Here is a 19,900-nt window from a genome sequence, read left to right as displayed (position 1 = left end):
AACCCCTTGGGAGCATTTTTTCTTTTCTTTTCTTTTGAAACAGGGTTTTGTTCTTATTGCCCAGGCTGGAGTGCAGTGGCACAATCTTGGCTCACCGCAACCCCCGCCTCCCAGGTTCAAGCAATTCTCCTGCCTCAGCCTCCAGAGAAGCCGGGGTTGCAGGCGCTCACCGCCACACCAGACTAATATTTTTATTTTTAGTAGAGACGGGGTTTCACCATGTTGGCCAGGCTGGTCTTCAACTCCTGACCTCAGATAATACGCCCACCTCAGCCTCCTAAAATGCTGGCATTACAGGCGTGAGCCACCATGGAGCATTCTCCTAGTAACATTTTGCTGAGTCCTTTTCAAAAAGATTCAAACCTTGTATCCAAGTCTCTTAAAAAATGAGGTGAACATATACTCATCGTATGCTCTCCATTCAGATACACTGTTGCTTTATCTGAAAAACCTACAGTAAATGTGAACATGACCTTTTGTTCCTAAAGCATAAAAGTTTAAAAAATGACTTAACTCACAGGTAACAGCAGTAGTTTTAAGAGAACTCAATTAGACACTTTTTATATGGCAGATTTCAAATACAAATGCACTAAGAAATTTTTTACTCTCTGTATCAGATGGTCAAAGGAATTTATGCTTGTACTATAGAGGCCAATGCTCAAAATATAGTGAATAGCAGAGGAAAGGCAAGTGTTACAAGAGAAAGAAAGTATACTGTTACTTATGAGCAACTAGTAGAGCTCTATTAAAGAAATTCTCTGAACCATTTTCAAAAACTGAAAACCAATTGATTACTATTAAGGTGAGCTTATTTCTTTGAGAAGAGATAATAAAAATATTGCTTAATTTCAGTTTCTAAAGCTATTTTTCATTTGGCTGCTTCATTTAAAATGCCTCTATTTTTCTATTCATACTTAATAACTGTAGCAGTAAATGTAGGTATTTGGTTTCAACAAATGCTCTTACCTCAGATTTCAACTTGTGTATAAATTAAAATGTCTAAGCTTCTCCCCTACCCCCAAAAACTAGACCTTTAATCTAGCTTTTTTTGAAGTTGCATTTTAATAAGATGCCACTAAGCCACCTGATGTCTCTGGGTTCCATTTGTTATTTACAAAAGAGCAAGGAAGTTAGACCAGGCATTTTCATTGATCTCTTCTCTAACTATGAGTCAGAAAAACCTAAAGAAACAAAGCAGAATTTTATTTCGGGAAATATGCTTACACTTCGGCTCAGATATTGGCTACAAATGTGCTACTCACCTTCTGAGGGTTCAGAACTTTAATGACTTGTGTGATGGTCCCCGTGTTAAATGCTGGGACAATGCTGCTGCTAGGAGACAAGAGCTGCAGCTGGAATGTCTAGGGGGGAACAAAGGGCACTCTTCAGAAAAAGAAATACACAACGCTAGGTCAGAGATACCAAAAACCATTTAGACACCCAGATGATGGGTCAAGCAACAGATTTCACTACTACTAAGTTTTGCCTACTACTTGTTTTCTAGATATCAGGAATTCACAGCACGTGAGTTGACTCCCTGTGGTATTTGTAAAAATCCACTGTTCGGTTCTTTGATCATGACAACTAGTAATAAACCACATTCTCCTTTCTGGCAGAAGGAATTCTAGCCTACCTCTTTTCAAAAGCTGACCAATTCTTGTTCTGGCAACTTCACTTAATGGTAACTGATCAACTATGCAAGTAAAATATCGGTGCTTTTGGCTTAAAAAACAGCCAGAAAGAAACCAAAAGAAAAGCTTCCCAAAAATAGCAAACCAACATACTGGTCACCAACTATAAGCTTTTAGGCTTTTGTGTGATTGGATAACTGGGACGCAGAGACTTGAACTTTTGTTTTTTAAAGCCTGCATAATCTATAATGTGTCAGAGCCTCCTCTCCACATGACAGAAGGAACGGAAAGACTTGCAGAACCAGCCTATACAGCAAAAGACCTAGATAAGCCAAACACTATTAATTTGTTGAATGCTGGTGGGGTTTATTTGCTTACTTATAGAAATAAGAGTTGAAAGTGCTGGCTGGGTGTGGTGGCTCAAGCCTGTAATCCCAGCACTTTGGGAGGTCAAGGCAAGCGGATCACAAGGTCAGGAGTTCGAGACCAGCCTGGCCAACACAGTGAAACCCCGTCTCTACTAAAAATACAAAAATTAGCTGGGCATGGTGGCACATGCCTGTAGTCCCAGCTAGTCGGGAGGCTGAGGCAGGAGAATCGCTTGAACCCAGGAGGTTGTGGTGAGCCGAGACTGTGCCACTGCACTCCAGCCTGGGCAACAGAGCAAGACTCCGTCTCAAAAAAAAAAAAAAGTGCTATATAGGGCAAGCTAGGTAAACCATACTGTACTACGTAGCTATTGTATGAACTAGCATTTGAAAATCTTTCCTAAAAGTAGATTAAACTTCTAAAATATTTAAGAGAGAGAGAGACGCTAGTCTTCTCTAGGGCCAAAAGTTGCAAAAGTGAAGATTCACTCTCAATGTACAGATATATTACACTGGGGGCTGGGCACGGTATTCCCAGCACTTTGGGAGGCCGAGGCGGGCAGATCACCTGAGGTCAGGAGATCTAGATTAGTCTGATCAACATGGCGAAACCCCATCTCTACTAAAAATACAAAAATTAGCTGGGTATGGTGGCCTGTAATCCCAGCTACTCAGGAGAGGCTGAGGCAAGAGATTTGCTTGAACCCAGGAGGCAGAGGTTGCCTGGGTGACAGAGTGAGACTCCATCTCAAAAAAAAAAAAAAAAATATATATATATATATATGGTCTTATTCATAATTCTGCCACATTAAAATTATGTAAGCTAAAGTATTATTCATTACTACCATATTTCATTAAATGTAAGATACCAATTGTAATTCACACCATTATTTTATGTACCACTGAGATAGAAAACATGCTGCCCACTGAATTATGACAAGATACCAATTTTTAAATGTATCCTAATTTTAGAAACATTAAAACACGAAATTAGTACATAGTAGAACCTATAAAATATGACTTTTTTTTTTTTTTTTTAGACGGAGTCTAGCTCTGTCGCCCAGGCTGGAGTGCAGTGGTGCGATCTCGGCTCACTGCAAGCTCCGTCTCCCAGGTTCACGCCATTCTCCTGCCTCAGCCTCCTGAGTAGCTGGGACTACAGGTGCCCGCCACCACGCCCGGCTAATTTATTATTTATTTATTTATTTATTTATTTTTTGAGATGAGTCTCGCTCTGTTGCCCAGGCTGGAGTCCAGTGGGGTGATCTCGGCTCACTGCAAGCTCCACCTCCCGGGCTCACGCCATTCTCCCGCCTCAGCCTCCCAAGTAGCTGAGACTACAGGCGCCCGCCACCACGCCCGGCTAATTTTTTTTTTTTTTTTTTTTTTAGTAGAGACGGGGTTTCACCGTGTTAGCCAGGATGGTCTCAATCTCCTGACCTCGTGATCCGCCTGCCTCGGCCTCCCAAAGTGCTGGGATTACAGGCGTGAGCCACCGCGCCCAGCAAAATATGACATTTTAAGTTGAAAATACATTATCATGTTGCACTGTACAGTACACCACCAAAAATGTCATGTTTTAATAGCAGAAGTGATAAGTCACTAGAGCAGCAGCCTAAAGTAACAAGTATAAAACCTAAGTTGAAGAAACTAAATATACTGAGCACTGAACAGATGAAAAGTGCTTCAAACAGTGCCTGATTCAAAAAACTTATTTATTCCTTTAAGCAACCTTAGGAAGTGGCTATCATTATCACCACCCTCTTTGCAAATGAAGACACTGAGGCATAGAGGTTCAGTGACTTTCTTCATGTCATACAACTACTACTAAAATCCAAACAGAATGGCTCTAGAGTTCATTAGTGTTCTTTCACCAATTGACACTACTGCTCCCCTTTTTTTTTCTTTTTTTTTTTTTGGACAGCGTCTCACTCTATCACCCAGGCTAAAGTGCAGTGGCATGATCTTGGCTAACTGCAACTTCCACCTCCTGGGTTCAAGTGAGTCTCCCACCTCAGCCTCCTGAGTAGCTGGGACCACAGGCACGCACCATTGCACTTGGCTAATTTTTTGTATTTTTGGTAAAGATGGGGTTTCACCATGTTGCTCAGGCTGGTCTCAAACTCCTGAGCTCAAGCGATCCACCCGCCTCAGCCTCCCAAATTGCTGGGATTACAGGCGTGAGATACCGTGTCCAGCTAACTGCTTCTTAAACATCTAAATTATTCTGGCTCCTACAAAGTGTAAGCAAAGAAGGTTGCATGAGAGTCAGAGGATGGGGAAAAAATAAAAAAAGACTGCAAAGTCAGCAGTACCCACAAACAAAGAAAACATCCTCAATTTCCAAAAGTGTGTTGTCGGAAAGTCTAAATGCCATATTTCACATGCCACTGCCAAGATTAGGTTAGCTTAGTCTAAACCAGTGGTTGGCAAACTATGGCCCACTGGCCAAGAATCGCCCAACATCTGATTTTGCAAATAACATTTTATTGGAACAGAACTATGTTCATTCATTTACATGTCATCTACAGCTGTTTCTGTACTATAAGAGCAGAACTGAGTACCAATAGAGACCAGATAGCAGCCTAAAATACTTACTGTCTCATCTTTTTAAGAAAAACTACCCACTCCTCATTCTCAACTTTTCTTTATTTAGAACTCTTTGTTTGTTTGTTTTGAGATGGAGTCTCGCTCTGTCACCCAGGCTGGAGTGCAGTGGCATAATCTGAGCTCACTGCATCCTCAGCCTCCTGGGTTCAAGCAATTCTCCTGCCTCATCAGCCTCCCGAGTAGCTGGGATTAGAAGAACCTGCCATCACGCCCGGCTAATTTTTTTTTTTTTTTTTGTACTTTTAGTAGAGACGGGAGTTTCACCATGTTGGCCAGGTTCTCAAACTCCTGATCTCAAGTGATCTGCCTGCCTCAGCCTCCCAAAGTACTGGGATTACAGCCGTGAGCCACTGCACCCGGCCTCAAGATTTTTCACTATTCAAAAATGAACATAAATATCCTTAAACTAAAATTTGGTGTAAACCAAACCTTGATTCACAAAAAGTTACTGTATCTATAATAAATTGGATGTTAATGAAGGAGGAATGTTTCTCTCACTTATGTATCAAGAGAGAAAAAATTTCAATTCTGATCTGGTTAACTAGAAGATAATACCAGATAGACAAAGTCTCTCATCTTACTTAACTTTAATCCTATGCCATATTTTATGTTTTTAGGTCTTTAACACTGTATTACTAAAGCCTAACCTATCCTCAATGCCCTGAGCATTAACTGATCACCTCGTAGAATTCTGCTCTCACTACTATTAGAATTGTTTTTCTTTATCCTACAATGCTAACCATCAGAATACTTGTAACCTAGTAAAAATTATTCACTAAAAATGATATGCTTCCATGAACCATAAGCTACATTATTGTTAGTTTGAATTAAGTCTACAAATTTAATCTGTAAACATTAAAACATATCCTTTACCAAACACATGAAAAAAAAAAAAACAGCCAATCTTTAATCAAAGGAAACATCTAAAGAAGACATTGTAGTACCTTTGGTACTGCAGCTTGGAAAACAAAGTCCGTCATATCTAGCTCTGTGCTGTTGGAGGCCTGTATCGTTATCACTGTTACACTGGGGTTGGTATTTGACCGTTCAAAGGTGAATTCTATCTTCAAGCCATTCTTACTGTATGCTGTGATGGAGGGGATGCCTGAGAAAGTACAGGAAGATAAGTCTTATTGTAGTCAGCCTAATGCTTGCAGAATTATTACTTCTTTTTCTTAATAACCACCTCTCATTACTCAGTGCTCCATGTAATGATGGTAACAACAGTCATCGTACCTGCAGCAATATCATTGAAGAGAGGCTGTGATGAAAGCCCATCCAACAAGAAGGGGGGCTGGGATATCTGTGGGACTGAGGCAGGGGCAGGAGCAGCAGCTGGAGCACCTAAAGGAAATATTTTAATGGAAAGTTAACCTTAGGCAGCATGACAAAGCTTACCAAGAAATTATAGGGAAAATTATTTCGGTCTCAGGTTAAGGAAGAGATTCCTTAAACAAGATGCAAAAAGCATAGACCACAAAGAGAAAGAACTAAAAACTCAAGTACTTTAAAACGAGCAACTTCTGTTTATTAAAAAATACTGTAAGAAAAAGTACAGTCTGAGCAACATGGCGAGACCCTGTCTCTACAAAAAAAAAATACAAAAATTAGCCAGGCATGGTGGTGTGCGCCTGTAGTCCCAGCTACTTGGGAGACTGCAGTGGGAGGATCACTGGAGCCTGGAAAGTTGAGGCTACAGTGAGCTTGCACCACTGTACTCCAGCCTGGGGGACACAGCGAGACTCTGTCGCAAAAAAAAAAAAAAAAAAAAGTAAAGAGAGAGAGCCCACAGACAGGAGAAAATGTTTGCTATACAGTAATGAATGGATAAGTATCCAAACGATAACTGTCTTCTATAAAACCAATAAGAAACAGATAACCCAATTTAAAAGTGTCAAGATATAAAAACACGCAAGTCACAAAAGAGGAAACCTGAATGAAAAGGGAATCTTACAAACAGATGCTCAATTTTACCAGTAATGATGGAAGTGGAATTTAAAATTATAGTGAGATACTACCTCATGTCTATCAGAATGGTGAAAATGTCAATGTCTGATAATTCCAGATGTTGGCAAGAAGATGGAACGATGGGAAATTTTAAGCTCTGCTATAGGAAGGTAAACTGGCACAACCAATCTAGAGAGTAATTTGGCAACAGTGGAGTTGAACATCAGTATATCCTTAAACTGAGGTTTCTCAACCTTGACAGTAATAGCTTTTAGGCTTTCTAATTCTTTGTTGTAGGGGGCTGCCTTGTTTATTGTAGGATATTAAGTAGCACCCCTGGGCTTTTATGCATTAGACGGTAGCATCCTCCCAGTTGTAACAACCAAAAATATCTTCAGACACTGCCAACCCCTGGAGGGCAAAATCTTCCCCAGTTGAGAACCGATTACCCCTTCTTAGGAATGCTTTTAATTAATCCTTGCATGTGTTCACTGGGAGATACATCCAAAAGCATTCATAGCAGGAACACTCCTAATGGTGAAATACTGGAAACAACCAAAATGTCTGTCATCTTGATAATGAATAAGTAAACTGATATATTGATATACTAAAATACTACACATGTACAACAGTAAAAAGTGAATTCACTAGAAATACACAACATGGATTATTCATAACTCATTCTCACAATTACAATGTTTAGCAAAAAAAGGTGCAAAAAAGAATACATTCAGTTGGATACCTTGTCTAAAAAGGTAAAAATTGGCAAAATAATACTACATACTATATCAAGAAATGCACAGGAATGGCAAACACCAATGTTAAACACTACTTTAGGATAGACAGTAGTTACGTCTGGAATCAAAAAGAAATGGGATGAGAGGGAAATACACAAAGAACATCAACCCTCTCAATATTTTATTTTACAAACTAGGTAGATCAAAACATTCATTAAATTTTGTAGATGTTAAATGCTGTATAATAAAATTTTCACACACACACACATACCCTGTGAGGGGTGGTATAAAGTGGCATGGGAAAAAAAAATAGATTACCATTCTTATTTAATCTTTCCAAATAAGAACAACTTGACAATCATACAATAGAAGATAATTCATAGAACATGAGGGATATCAAGATTCGAAGAAGAAGCATAAGAAAATTCAGCAAAATTAAGAGAATGTATTTAATATTTAAATAGATTTCAAACTACTTGTGAAATTAACTGAAAATATGCCATTTAAAAAAGAACTATCACAATGAAATAAAGGAAGGCTAGAATATCATCTTTTTTTAAGAAATTGACAGCAAGAATGAGGGGGAAAAAAGATACTAAAGAATACTAGAAAAGTAAATGACAGGCTGGGCGCGATGGCTCATGCCTGTAATCCCAGCACTTTGGGAGGTCGAGGCGGGTGGATCACCTGAGGTCAGGAGTTTGAGACCAGCCTGGCCAACACAGCGAAACCCCATCTCTACTAAAAATACAAAAATTAGCCGGGTGTGGTGGCACGCGCCTATAGTCCCAGCCACTCGGGAGGCTGAGGCAGGAGAATCGCTTGAATCTGGGAGGCAAAGGTTGCAGTGAGCCAAGATCACACCATTGCACTCCAGCCTGGGTGACAGAGCAAGACACCATCTCAAAAACAAAAACAAGTAAATGACATATTAAAAATTAGCAAAGAGAATAGAAATACAGATGGCTAAGCAAGCACGAGAAGCTAAAATAAATGCAAACACCATTTGTGCAGTCCAGCAGATTATCAATGAAGTAGACAAAGAAATATTCATACAGTTCTCCTAGTCTAAAAAATCAAATCGAGAAAATTTCCCCCAATTCCCATTTTCAAAACAATTTTAGAAATGTGTTCTCATGGAAAATCAGAGGCTACTCAAGATACAGGCAGCATACAGGTCCCCAACTCCCTCAAATTTTCACTTTTCTTTGTCCTGTAAAAGTATAGCAAGGTAGTTTAGGAGAAGAGCAGAAACTTACTGCTCCAAACCCTTTAAAAACACATGTTAAATCTATTTCTGAATTTCTACTGACTTAAATTTCTATATAATGGGGTAAAACTGTAATGATAAATTAAGAAATCTAGAATTCAAAATTTTAAAACTTAATGTAAAAAGTGGAAAAACATCTTTAAAACACATTATGAATAAGGCAAGAAAACCCAGACTTTTTAACATTTTATCATTTTGCTTTAACATATAACACTAGGAAAACAAGACAGTAGGAACAAAAAGAAAAGACTCCACAATAAATGAGCTAAGGATACAAGAATGTTCAGAAAGGAACCTCATCTATAATACAAATATGTGAATAAATATTAAACATTCTCCGTGATCAAAAAATAATAGGGCCTCTCTCTGCTGACCAAGCCTGGCAGAGGGCTACAAAATTTAAAAAATAATAATAAAAATAAAATATAATAGGACCAAATTTTCACCTATTAGGGCTTTTTAAAATGATAATATACAATGCTTACGACTGTGCGGTTAAACATATAAATTGAGGAAAAGGTAAATAATATTTACCAAGTGCCTACTATGTATCATGCACTGAATAGGTCAATGGGCCTCACAAATATCTTATGGAGTAAGTATTCATCATCTTAATTTTAACCAGATTCAGAAAGACTAAGTCACTTAGTCTAAGAAATTAATCTAAAATAAGAACAAATTGATGTAATATTTGTTGAGGCCGCTAGGTAAGAAAAATCTAGAAACAAAATACCCCATACTGGCTGGGTGCGGTGACTCATGCCTGTAATCCCAGCACTTTGGGAGGCCAAGGCGGGAGGATCATTTGAGGTCAGGAGTTCAAGACCAGCCTGGCCAACATGGTGAAACCCCATCTCTACTAAAAAAATACAAAAATTAGCTGGGCATGGTGGCACGTGCCTATAAATCCCAGCTACTCGGGAGGCTGAGGCAGGAGAATCACTTGAACCCGGGAGGCAGAGGTTGCAGTGAGCCGAGATCGTGCTGTTGCACTCCAGTCTGGGCAACAAAGCAAGATTCCGTTTCAAAAAAACAAAAAAAAAAAGCCAAACTACCCAATACTAAGGAACTGAGTAAACAGAGCAAATTTGTTGATAAAGTATTAGTCACCTAAAATTATAATTATGAAGGCTATATATATTAACATGGAAATACTAACATATTAGGTGAAGTATATGCTATGGTTTAACTGTGGGGTTGTTTTTTCTTTGCCAGTTATCCAGTACAGCTTTGACATTTGAGGATTTGAAATTGACCATTTGTAAATGATTCATAAGTACATGACAAGTAACATTTTGAAATTTTGTTAAGACACAGACATAAATCCTATACTCTGTGACTCCACTGTATTAGGAAAAAAAAAAATCAGCCTGTGGGAATGAGCTTAGCTAACCATCCAACTTGTTATCCTATGTCTATTTTTTACTCAAGGTCATGTGTGCTTTAACTCTTCATTATCCTCTTAAAGAAGACAGCAAAACCCCGTCTCTACTAAAAATACAAAAAATTAGCCGGGCATGGTGGCATTCGCCTATAATCCCAGCTACTCAGGAGGCTGAGGCAGGAGGCTCACTTGAACCCAGGAGGCAGAGGTTGAAGTGAGCCGAGATAATCCCACTGCACTCCAGCCTGGCTGACAGAGTGAGACTCTGTCTCAAAAAAAAAAAAAAAAAAAAAAAAAAAAAAAGACACTTTAACCTTTCAGCTATACTTTACACTGAAATTTAGGATAGAAGTTGTAGGCCAGGCGTGGTGGCTCACACCTGTAATCCCAGCACTTTGGGAGGCTGAGGCGGGTGGATCACGAGGTCGGGACCAGCCTGGCCTACATGGTGAAACCCTGTCTCTACTAAAACTACAAAAATTAGCCAGGCGCAGTAGCAGGCGCCTGTAATCCCAGCTACTCAGGAGGCTGAGGCAGGAGACCTGCTTGAACCCAGGTTGCAGAGGCTGCAGTGAGCCGAGATGATGCTACTGCACTCCAGCCTGGGCGACAGAGTGAGACTCTGTCTCGAAAAAAAGAAAGGCCAGGCAAAGTGGCTCACGCCTGTAATCCCAGCACTTTGGGAGGCCGAGGCAGGGGGATCATGAGGTCAGGAGTTCAGGACCAGCCTGACCAACATGGAGAAACCCCCTCTCTACTAAAAATACGAAAATTAGCCAGGGCATGGTGGTGCATGCCTGTGATCCCAGCTACTCAGGAGGCTGAGGCAGAAGAATCGCTTGAACCCGGGAGGCGAAGGTTGCAGTGAGTCGAGATCGTGCCACTGCACTCCAGCCTGTGCAACAGAGCAAGACTCCATCTCAAAATAAAAATAAAAGTTGTATTGGACTCGGGTTTATCATATTGCTGAACATGTCAATTACAAATGACTGGTATATATGAACAAAAGAAAAAATATTCCCAAATGAAAAGTTATGTTTGAATATTATGAGTGATTGCCCTTCAGTTGCTTTAATTACAGAAAGTGTGGAAGGGAAGTAAGGTAAGAGGTAAGTAGCAGGTTAACATCTCTCCACAAATGGCCACAGCTACTGAAAACTAACCATTAGTGGGAAGGAACCAAGAAGAAGTCATGTCTTGGGACACTAAAAGCAAAGGTGATATGGGATATATTTTTTGAGCTTGAAAGAGAAAGTGTGTTTTTTTTTTTTTTTTTTGGAGACAGAGTCTTGCTCTGTCACCCAGGCTGCAGTACACAGTGGCGCGATCTCGGCTCACTGCAACCTCCGTCTCTCAGGTTCAAGCGATTCTCCTGCCTCAGCCTCCGGAGTAGCTGGGATTATAGGCATGCACCACTTCACCCGGCTAATTGTTGTATTTTTAGTAGAGACGGCATTTCACCATGTTGGCCAGGCTGGTCTAGAACTCCTGACCTCAGGTGATCCGCCTGCCTCTGCCTCCCAAAGTGCTGGGATTACAGGCATGAGCCACTGCGCCCAGCCAGGGAAAGTAGTTTCTATCTTAAAACACTATGAATAATTTATTCACCCAAAATTAGAAGTTTGCCTTTAAGAAATCCGTATAAATTATCTTTAGAGCATTATTAGTATACAACACATAACCTGGATATTGTGAAAATTTGACTCTTGCTTCTGATTTAGCCTCTCCCATCTTCAAATGATTCACGTGCTGGAAAGTCTGGGTTCAGTTTAGTTTTTCCCTGAGGACTCTATCTTTTCCCAGGTATTAAATAGCTCCAGACTGCCTCACCTGTAAGGTTGATGTCTCCCAGCAAATCAAGAAGTTCTCCACCAGCAGAAGATGGTTTGCTTGTAGGTGCAGTTGGAATAACAGGTGTTATGTCATTTCCTCCCAACAAATCCAATAAATCATTGGCCTAAACAAGGTAACAACACCTCAATTCATTATTATTTGATTTGTCTAGTATATATCTAATGCAAAGCTCTTTCAATATGTAAAAATAAGGAAGGAAATCATCAACCAACCCAGGAACATTAAAGGGACTCAGCTAAGAGACAAGCTGTAAGGGACTATAAAATCGTAAGAAGCCCCAGATGAGCAAGTGAAAGGCTGGCTACCTGGCTGGTGGGCTGTGGCCCAGAGGGTGGCGGTTTGGTCTCTAGTGGAGCTGGTTCTGTCTCTCCATTTGTCTGCACAATCTCGGTAGGGCCATTTGTGGTCACTTTTTCCATGACAGGCATTCTCTCAAGTAGGGCAGACCTAGAAGAATCTGAAGTGGTTAAATTCTAGGCAGTTAACCTAGATTCCCTACCCAAAATAATCACCATTAACTATGTTGAGCCCAAGCATGGAGATCTATCTCCCCTCCCCATCCAACACACACACTAAAATAGAAGGTAGATTACAAGAATACATGACCTAAATTCCTGGCTGGATTAAGGGCAGACAAAAAAATCTTGAATAAACAGACTGCCCAGCTAAATCCCAAAGCATATATTTCAGTGGTAGAGAGATTGAGATGAAAGAAAGGTAAATCCACAGGTATTAACAGTCAAGAAGATACTGTGCATAATAGAAGAAAAAAAGATGACCCAAACACTAGAATGTTAACAGTAAAAGAATTTGAATGAGATTATTTGTCTTGAAAAAATACAACTCCCACTTCTTTTTTTTTTGAGACAGAGTCTTGCTCTGTCGCCAGGCTGGAGTGCAGTGGCGTGATCTTGGCTCACTGAAACATCCGCCTCCCAGGTTCAAATGATTCTCCTGCTTCAGCCTCCCGAGTAGCTGGGAATACAGGCATGCGCCACCATGCCCAACTAATTTTTTTGTATTTTTAGTAGAGACGGGGTTTCACCATGTTGGCCAGGATGGTCTCGATCTCTCGACCTCGTGATCTGCCCACCTCGGCCTCCCAAAGTGCTGGGATTACAGGCGTGAGCCACCACGCCCGGCCTCCCACTTCTTAACTAAATAGAATAGAAAATAAAGCAAACTTTCCATAACAAAAAAAGTGTAAGGGTTGGAGGTGGAATGAAAGTTTATTTCTTTAGAGACTAGGCAGAATAGAAGATGGACAAAACAGAAGCAGACAAGCAATTAGAACTAAATAGGGATACGAGGAACAATTAATAAAGCACAAGGAATGAATCTTCTTTATGGATTACCATGACAATTTAGTCAGGATGCTAAGAGATACACGCATTGCTTAGTTTCTTTCGCTCACCTCATGTGGTCATATTTCTTGAAAAGTGCATTATATTCTACTGCCCTCTGCTGGAGTTCCACATCAATGCTGCTTCCATAGATGGAAACCACTTTCTTAATTCGGCTATAGATAAAATGACAAACGAAATAAAATACCCAAAAGAAAATTCACAAATAAGCAGAGATAATGTTTAATAAGCCAGAATTTTCTGGTTAAAATACTGAAATACTCATTTTTTCTTAATTTATATAGTTTTTCAAAAACAAAACACTTTACTTTCATCCATTTATCTGACATTCGCATTATACTATTCTCATTGTAACACTAGATTTTTGTCTGTTAAATATGTCATCCCCATTCCGCAGCAATGATGGTGTGGAAAAAACATATATATATATGCCACTCCCTAAACTTTGCTAGACAAAAGTACCAACTATTACTTTGCCACAAAAGAAATTTGTACTGTTCATTCTCTTCTTTGATAATTTTTAAATAATTTTTAATCTATAAAAGGGTCAGAGCCTCAAAATGTTGACCCCAAATTCTTCCAGTTCAGAATTTTAAAAGTAATTCAATACCATTTTTTATAAGACTTCACATTTAAAAGTGAAGCAGAAGGACTACAAGAACTACGTTTGCCTTAAATATGCTTGGGTGGGAAAGTGACCTGAGAATCTACTTTATTCAAAAAAGCAAAGAGAATTAAAAGATTTAATCGCCAAAACATTCATGATTTTATTCCTATTAAGACTTGTCAAAATACAATAAACCAAAACCTTGGCCAGATTACAAGGTCAGGAGTTCGAGACCAGTCTGGCCAAAATGGTGAAACCCCATCTCCACCAAAAAATACAAAAATTAGCCAGGCATGGTGGTGCGCGCCTGTAATCCCAGCTACTCAGGAGGCTGAGGCAGGAGAATTGCTTGAACCCTGGAGGTGGAGATTGCAGTGAGCCGAGATTGTATGCCACTGCACTCCAGCCTGGCAACAGAGCAAGACTCTGTCATAAAATAAAATGAAATATAAAATACAAATAAACCAAAACCTTTATGTGGGGAAGTAGATTCTCAACTTAAAAAGAAAAAAAAAAAAAGGTATTAGAAATCTCATTCTAAAAACGTAACTTTTAGGCCAGGTGGAGTGGGTCACATCTGTAATCCCTGCACTTTAGGAGGTCAGGGCAGGAGGATCACTTGAGCCCAGGAGTTTGAGACCAGCCTGGGCAAACAAACGAAACACTTTCTCTACAAAAAAGTGTAAAAATTAGCCAGGCACGATGGTGTGCACTTATAGTCCCAGCTCCTCTGGAGGCTGAGACAGGAAGATCCCTTAAGCCCAGGAGTTCAAGGTTGCAGTAAAATATGATGGCGCCACTGCACCCCATCCTGGGTAAGAGAGCGAGACCCTGTCTCAACAAACAAACAAAACCCCCTAAACTTTTCTGCTTCAAAATAATCCACAAGGGAGTAAAAGAATGAGAGGGAACAAAGTGCTGATGAATAAAGATTAACCACGAATTGATCACTGTGACTGTGGAGAAATAAGTAATGGAAATTTGTGTTATCATTCTCTCTAGTTTTGTCTATGCTTGAAATTTTCCATGATAACAAGTTTTTTGGGTTTTTTTTTGTTTTTTAATTACAAAACAACCTGTTCACCCTGTTTCTTCAATACTCACTTTACAGTACAAGTGAATCGAGTGGAAAGCTTCATAATGGCAGTGAGGGCATAACCTCGTGTCACAGAGGTGGACATATTAGAGATTAGGACACTTTCTAAAATATCCAACACTTCATCCTCTGTTACCTGAGGAGGAGGAGGAAAAAGAAGACGATGAAGAACGAGTAGCATGATTAAGCATCTAAATCTGATATCAAGTCAGGGGATGCAGCCAGAAAGACAATCCTACCGTTACAAAAGCCTCTAACTCAACCTGTGCTTTGCCAGGGTAACTGTCCAAGCTGTTCTATCAACCAGAGTAGGTGGGGGTAAAAAAAAGTGCTCTGGTTCTAACAACCAGAGCAGGTGGGGGTAAAAAGAGTGAAAAATGACCACTGGGGCTGAGAGGCAATATTAGAGCTTCAAGTGGCAGAAACAGAAGAAGAAAAGAAAAACATACAGAGTTCAAGTGTTGTTGCCACAATTTTCCCTTTTAAAGCCAGTCCTTTAATGTGCAAATAAGAACACGGATACATGTCTCATTTCTTCTTGTTTACCAGCCAGAGGGTAAGAGAAACAGTAATTCAGTCCACTAGGACAGAGACTTGGGCCTAAAGTGGTTTTAAAATCTCACAATGGGGCCAGGCAAAGTGGCTCACACCTGTTTTGTGTTTTTTTTGTTTTTTTTGTTTTGAGACGGAGTCTGGCTCTGTCACCCAGGCTGGAATGCAGTGGCGCAATCTTGGCTCACTGCAAGCTCCACCTCCCGGGTTCACGCCATTTTCCTGCCTCAGCCTCCCGAGTAGCTGGGACTACAGGTGCCTGCCACCACGCCCGGCCAATTTTTTCTACTTTTTAGTAGAGATGGGGTTTCACTGTGTTAGCCAGGATGGTCTGGCTAACCACCCTGCAGGTGACCTCATGATCCACCCGCCTTGGCCTCCCAAAGTGCTGGGATTACAGGCATGAGCCGCCACACTCAGCAACGCCTGTTAATCCCAACACTTTGAGAGGCCAAGGCAGGCAGATTGCTTGAGTCCAGAAGTTCAAGACCAGCCTGGGCAACACGGTGAAACCCTGTCTCTACCAAAAAAAACAGAATAAACTAGCCAGGGTGGTGCCTGCCTATAGTCCCAGCTACTCAGGAGGCTGAGGTGGGAAGATCGCTTGAAACCCAGGAGATCAAGGCTGCAGTGAATTGTGATCCCGCCATGGCACTCCAGCTTGGGTGACAGAGTGAGACTCTATTAAAAAAAAACAAAAAACAAAAAACAAAAAAAAACCTCACAATGGCTCAATAAGTTCCATCTCAAAAAATGGCAGGTTTTCCAATATAATTAGCGTTTGCTTCTTTAAAAAGTTGGGTATTTTTTAAATTTTTTTGAGACAGGGTCTCACTCCTGAGTAGCTGGGACTAGACACCATCATACCTGTCTAATATTTGTGTCTTTTGTAGAGACAGAGTTTCACCATGTTGCCCAGGCTGGTCTCAAACTCCTGGGCTCAAGCGATGCTCCCATCTCAGCCTCCCAAAGCGCTGGGATTATAGGCATGAGCCACCACGCCTGGCCTAAAAAGTTTTCAAGGAATCAACCTCAACTCCCCATTAAACACTACTCTCCTATAACCAAAACCACTATTTTCCCCCACTTAACCAAGAGTGACAAGGAGTACCTGAATAGGCTCTTCCTCTTCACACTGGCCAGATACAAGAAGATCACCATATTCACCTATACACCATGCAGCCACTTGTACCAAAGGTTGCTGTGAAAAGAAAAGTCAACGTTTCTCAAGAACTTCAATTTTTCCAAAGTTATTTAATGCAAATCATAGGTCATCTCATAATAAAGATCAAAACTGTGCATATCTAGAGTGTTAGAAATAAAGACATACCAAAGGGGAGAGAGGAGGGGGGAAAAAAAAGAAGAAAAACATACCAGAAAAATTGAGGGTAAAATTACCCCCTAAAATAGTTGAATGAAGTACTTACTTGAGAATAATCACCAAGAATTGCTTTGTACAGGCGCTGGACAGTATAGGCATGCATCTCCACACTATTAGTTATTAACTGGATTAAATTGGGGACTGCATCATCACGAACATAACTTCCTGCCTAAAAGGAAATGCAGACAATTACCCCTAGAAACACACAGAAATGATGATAACAAGTGTTAGCTATTATTATTACTGTGTGTTTTTTCCTTTCTTTTTTTGAGACAAAGTCTCGCTCTGTCACCCAGGCTGGAGTGCAATAGCGCGATCTTGGCTCACTGCAACCTCCACCTCCCAGGTTAAAGCGATTCTCATGCCTCAGCCTCCCAAGTAGCTGGGACTACAGGTACATGCCACCACATCTGGCTAATTTTTTCTATTTTTAGTAGAGATGGGGTTTCACCATGTTGGTCAGGCTGGTCTCGAACTCCTGACCTCAGGTGATCCACCTGCCTTGGCCTCTCAAAGTGCTGGGATTACAGGCGTGTGCCACTGCGCCCAGCCATTACTATTGTTTTTAAAAGAAGAATACCACAAAACACCCTCAAAGATAAATTTGGTTCCAATTCTCAGGTTCATAACAGCTCAAACTTCAAAGTCTTATTTAAATATGTTAAATTTTTAAATTTTATTTTATTTTTAAAAATTTTCTCTTTGTCCAAAGGCCGGGTGCGGTGGCTCACGCCTGTAATCCCAGCACTTTGGGAGGCCAAGGCGGGTGGATCACAAGGTCAGGAGATCGAGACCATCCTGGCTAACACGATGAAACCCCATCTCTACTAAAAATACAAAAAATTAGCCGGGCGTGTGGTAGGTGCCTGTAGTCCCAGCTACTCAGGAGGCTGAGACAGCAGAATGGCGTGAACCCAGGAGGCCGAGCTTGCAGTGAGCCGAGTTTGCACCACTGCACTCCAGCCTGTGCGACAGACTGAGACTCCGTCTCAAAAAAAAAAAAAAAAAAATTTCTCTTTGTCCAAATTAAAAGGAAGGCTGGACACAGTGGCTCACACCTGTAATCCCAGCATTTTGGAAGGCTGAAGCAAGATGACTGCTTGAGGCCAGGAGTTTGACACAAGCCTGGGCCACACAGCAAGACTCCATCACTACCAACAATAATAATAATAATAATAATAATAATAATAATAATAATGTAAAGGTTTAAAACTTTATCACCCAACCTTGGTCAATCTCCCATTCCTAAATAGAACAATAGATTTAATTTGTAAGACTGAGACCAGTCCTAACCATGTGTATTTTGGAAAGGAAAAAAAAGAAAAAAAAAAAAAACAGCCAGGTGATCAGGGTTTTATCAGGTCACTCCTGTTAAGAAACACAAAGACAGAGGAAGAATTCTGGGGAAATGATCAAAAGGAAAGGTGAGAAGCTAAAAAGCAGGTAATTTGCAGTATAGTTTATTTACATCCTTCCCTAAAGCAGAGTGCATTAAATACACGAAAGCATCAGGGTGATCTAATGGACTTGTATAATAAGACTACTTCATTCAACAGCAGCAGAATACACATTTTTCTCAAACTTACACTGAACCAAGAAAGACCATATTCTGGGTCATAAAAAATATCTTAACAAATTTCAAATAACATAAATCATAGACAGTATGTTCTTAGACCACACAGAATTAAACTAGAAATCTGCAACACAAAGACAGGTGCAAAAAAATCCCAAAATATTTGGAGATTAAAAGAACATACTTCTAAATAACACATGGGTCAAAAACAACATTATAAGAGAAAACTATAAGCCAATCTCTCTCATGAATATACATATAAAAATACTCAACAAAATATTAGCAAATCAAACCCAACAAAGTTATAAAAAGAATAATATACCCTGACCACGTATTCCAGGTATGTAAGGCTGGTTAGGCATTCAAATATCAATGTAACCCAGCACGTAACAGGCTAAAGAAAACAAATCACATGATCATAAGAGAACACAAGTCAGTTAGAAAAATAAAATCAGGGGCACAAAAAAAAAGCTTTTGAATTCTCATAAACACTTTCCTTCAGGAGTGTTAATTTCTCCCTTCTTTTGAGCCTCATGAAAACTAGGAAAACATGTCCTGTTCATCATTAGGTTAATTACATTTTGTTAGATTATAATTTTTCCCCTTGCTAATCAAATTTATTAACTTTTAACCTTTTACCAAGTTAATTCATTGTAAGTAAACTAAAAAACGAGTATGCCCCAGAGAGAATTCCACAGCAACAAATACATATACATATGTCATAATTTCATAAGTCAACAAATACATATAAGTCATAATTTCAATGATGTAATTCTCTCCCTATAGATGTTTCATAATTTACTTAATCCCCATTTGGGGACTACTAGTTGTTTCCGGTTTTCTCCTACTATAAACAAGATTAGGATGAATACTTTTACATACACATTTTTGTGTACTTGTCCTATTATTTTTTCAGGCTAAAGTCCTAAAAATTGAATTAATGAATCAAAGGGTACAATTTAAGGTTTTTCCTACACGCTACCAAACTGCATAGTAAAAAGATGGCATCATCCTATACTCCCATAAAGTGAAGAGTACTGCCTGTTTCTCTATTTTCTAACACTGGGAATTAGATTAAAAAATACGAAATGTGAAAAATGATACCTCACTTTTACTTTATTTCTTTAATAAGAAAATTTTTTCAAATGTTAATTAGCCATTTCTTTCTTCATGAATTGCTGGTTCAAATACCAATTTTTCCATTAGAGTGGTATTTCCTATTAATTATAAATTATTCATAGATTAAATATATGAATATGCTGTCATATGTTAATGTTTTCCCCAGTTGTTAATTTGCCTTTTAAATCGTAGACTGTTCCCCTTTTTGTTATTCAATTTTTAAATTTTAATATGGTTAAATTTGTGGCTTTTCCTTTACAGTAGCTACTTCTAGTGACTTAATTAATCGAAATGGTTTTCTTTACATGTCACTACACTTTCATTTTTACTCTTAAATACCTAATCCTTGCCTACTAATTGAATAATAAACACAGAAACCCTGAATTTCTGCAAGAATGCCAAAGAAA

General features: G+C 39.6%; 1 protein-coding gene across 3 annotated transcripts in view; it reads right to left on the bottom strand.

Annotated features, from left to right (window-relative positions):
- AP1G1 (adaptor related protein complex 1 subunit gamma 1) overlaps positions 1 to 19,900 on the bottom strand; it is an 81,385-nt gene that overhangs the window by 4,441 nt on the left and 57,044 nt on the right. For all 3 annotated transcript variants that reach the window (XM_055100245.2, XM_003829495.6, XM_055100246.2), the window contains exons 14-22: positions 16,848 to 16,970; positions 16,532 to 16,621; positions 14,877 to 15,004; positions 13,216 to 13,320; positions 12,107 to 12,248; positions 11,778 to 11,904; positions 5,846 to 5,953; positions 5,554 to 5,714; positions 1,263 to 1,361 (exon numbers count right to left, since the gene is read on the bottom strand). In XM_055100245.2, coding sequence (XP_054956220.1) covers positions 1,263 to 1,361; positions 5,554 to 5,714; positions 5,846 to 5,953; positions 11,778 to 11,904; positions 12,107 to 12,248; positions 13,216 to 13,320; positions 14,877 to 15,004; positions 16,532 to 16,621; positions 16,848 to 16,970 — 1,083 coding nt within the window. The remainder of the gene's footprint in view (positions 1 to 1,262; positions 1,362 to 5,553; positions 5,715 to 5,845; positions 5,954 to 11,777; positions 11,905 to 12,106; positions 12,249 to 13,215; positions 13,321 to 14,876; positions 15,005 to 16,531; positions 16,622 to 16,847; positions 16,971 to 19,900) is intronic.

The sequence above is a fragment of the Pan paniscus genome, chromosome 18 (genome assembly GCF_029289425.2).
Source record: "Pan paniscus chromosome 18, NHGRI_mPanPan1-v2.0_pri, whole genome shotgun sequence".
Taxonomy (NCBI): domain Eukaryota; kingdom Metazoa; phylum Chordata; class Mammalia; order Primates; family Hominidae; genus Pan; species Pan paniscus.
This window is presented reverse-complemented; position numbering and strand designations above follow the sequence as displayed.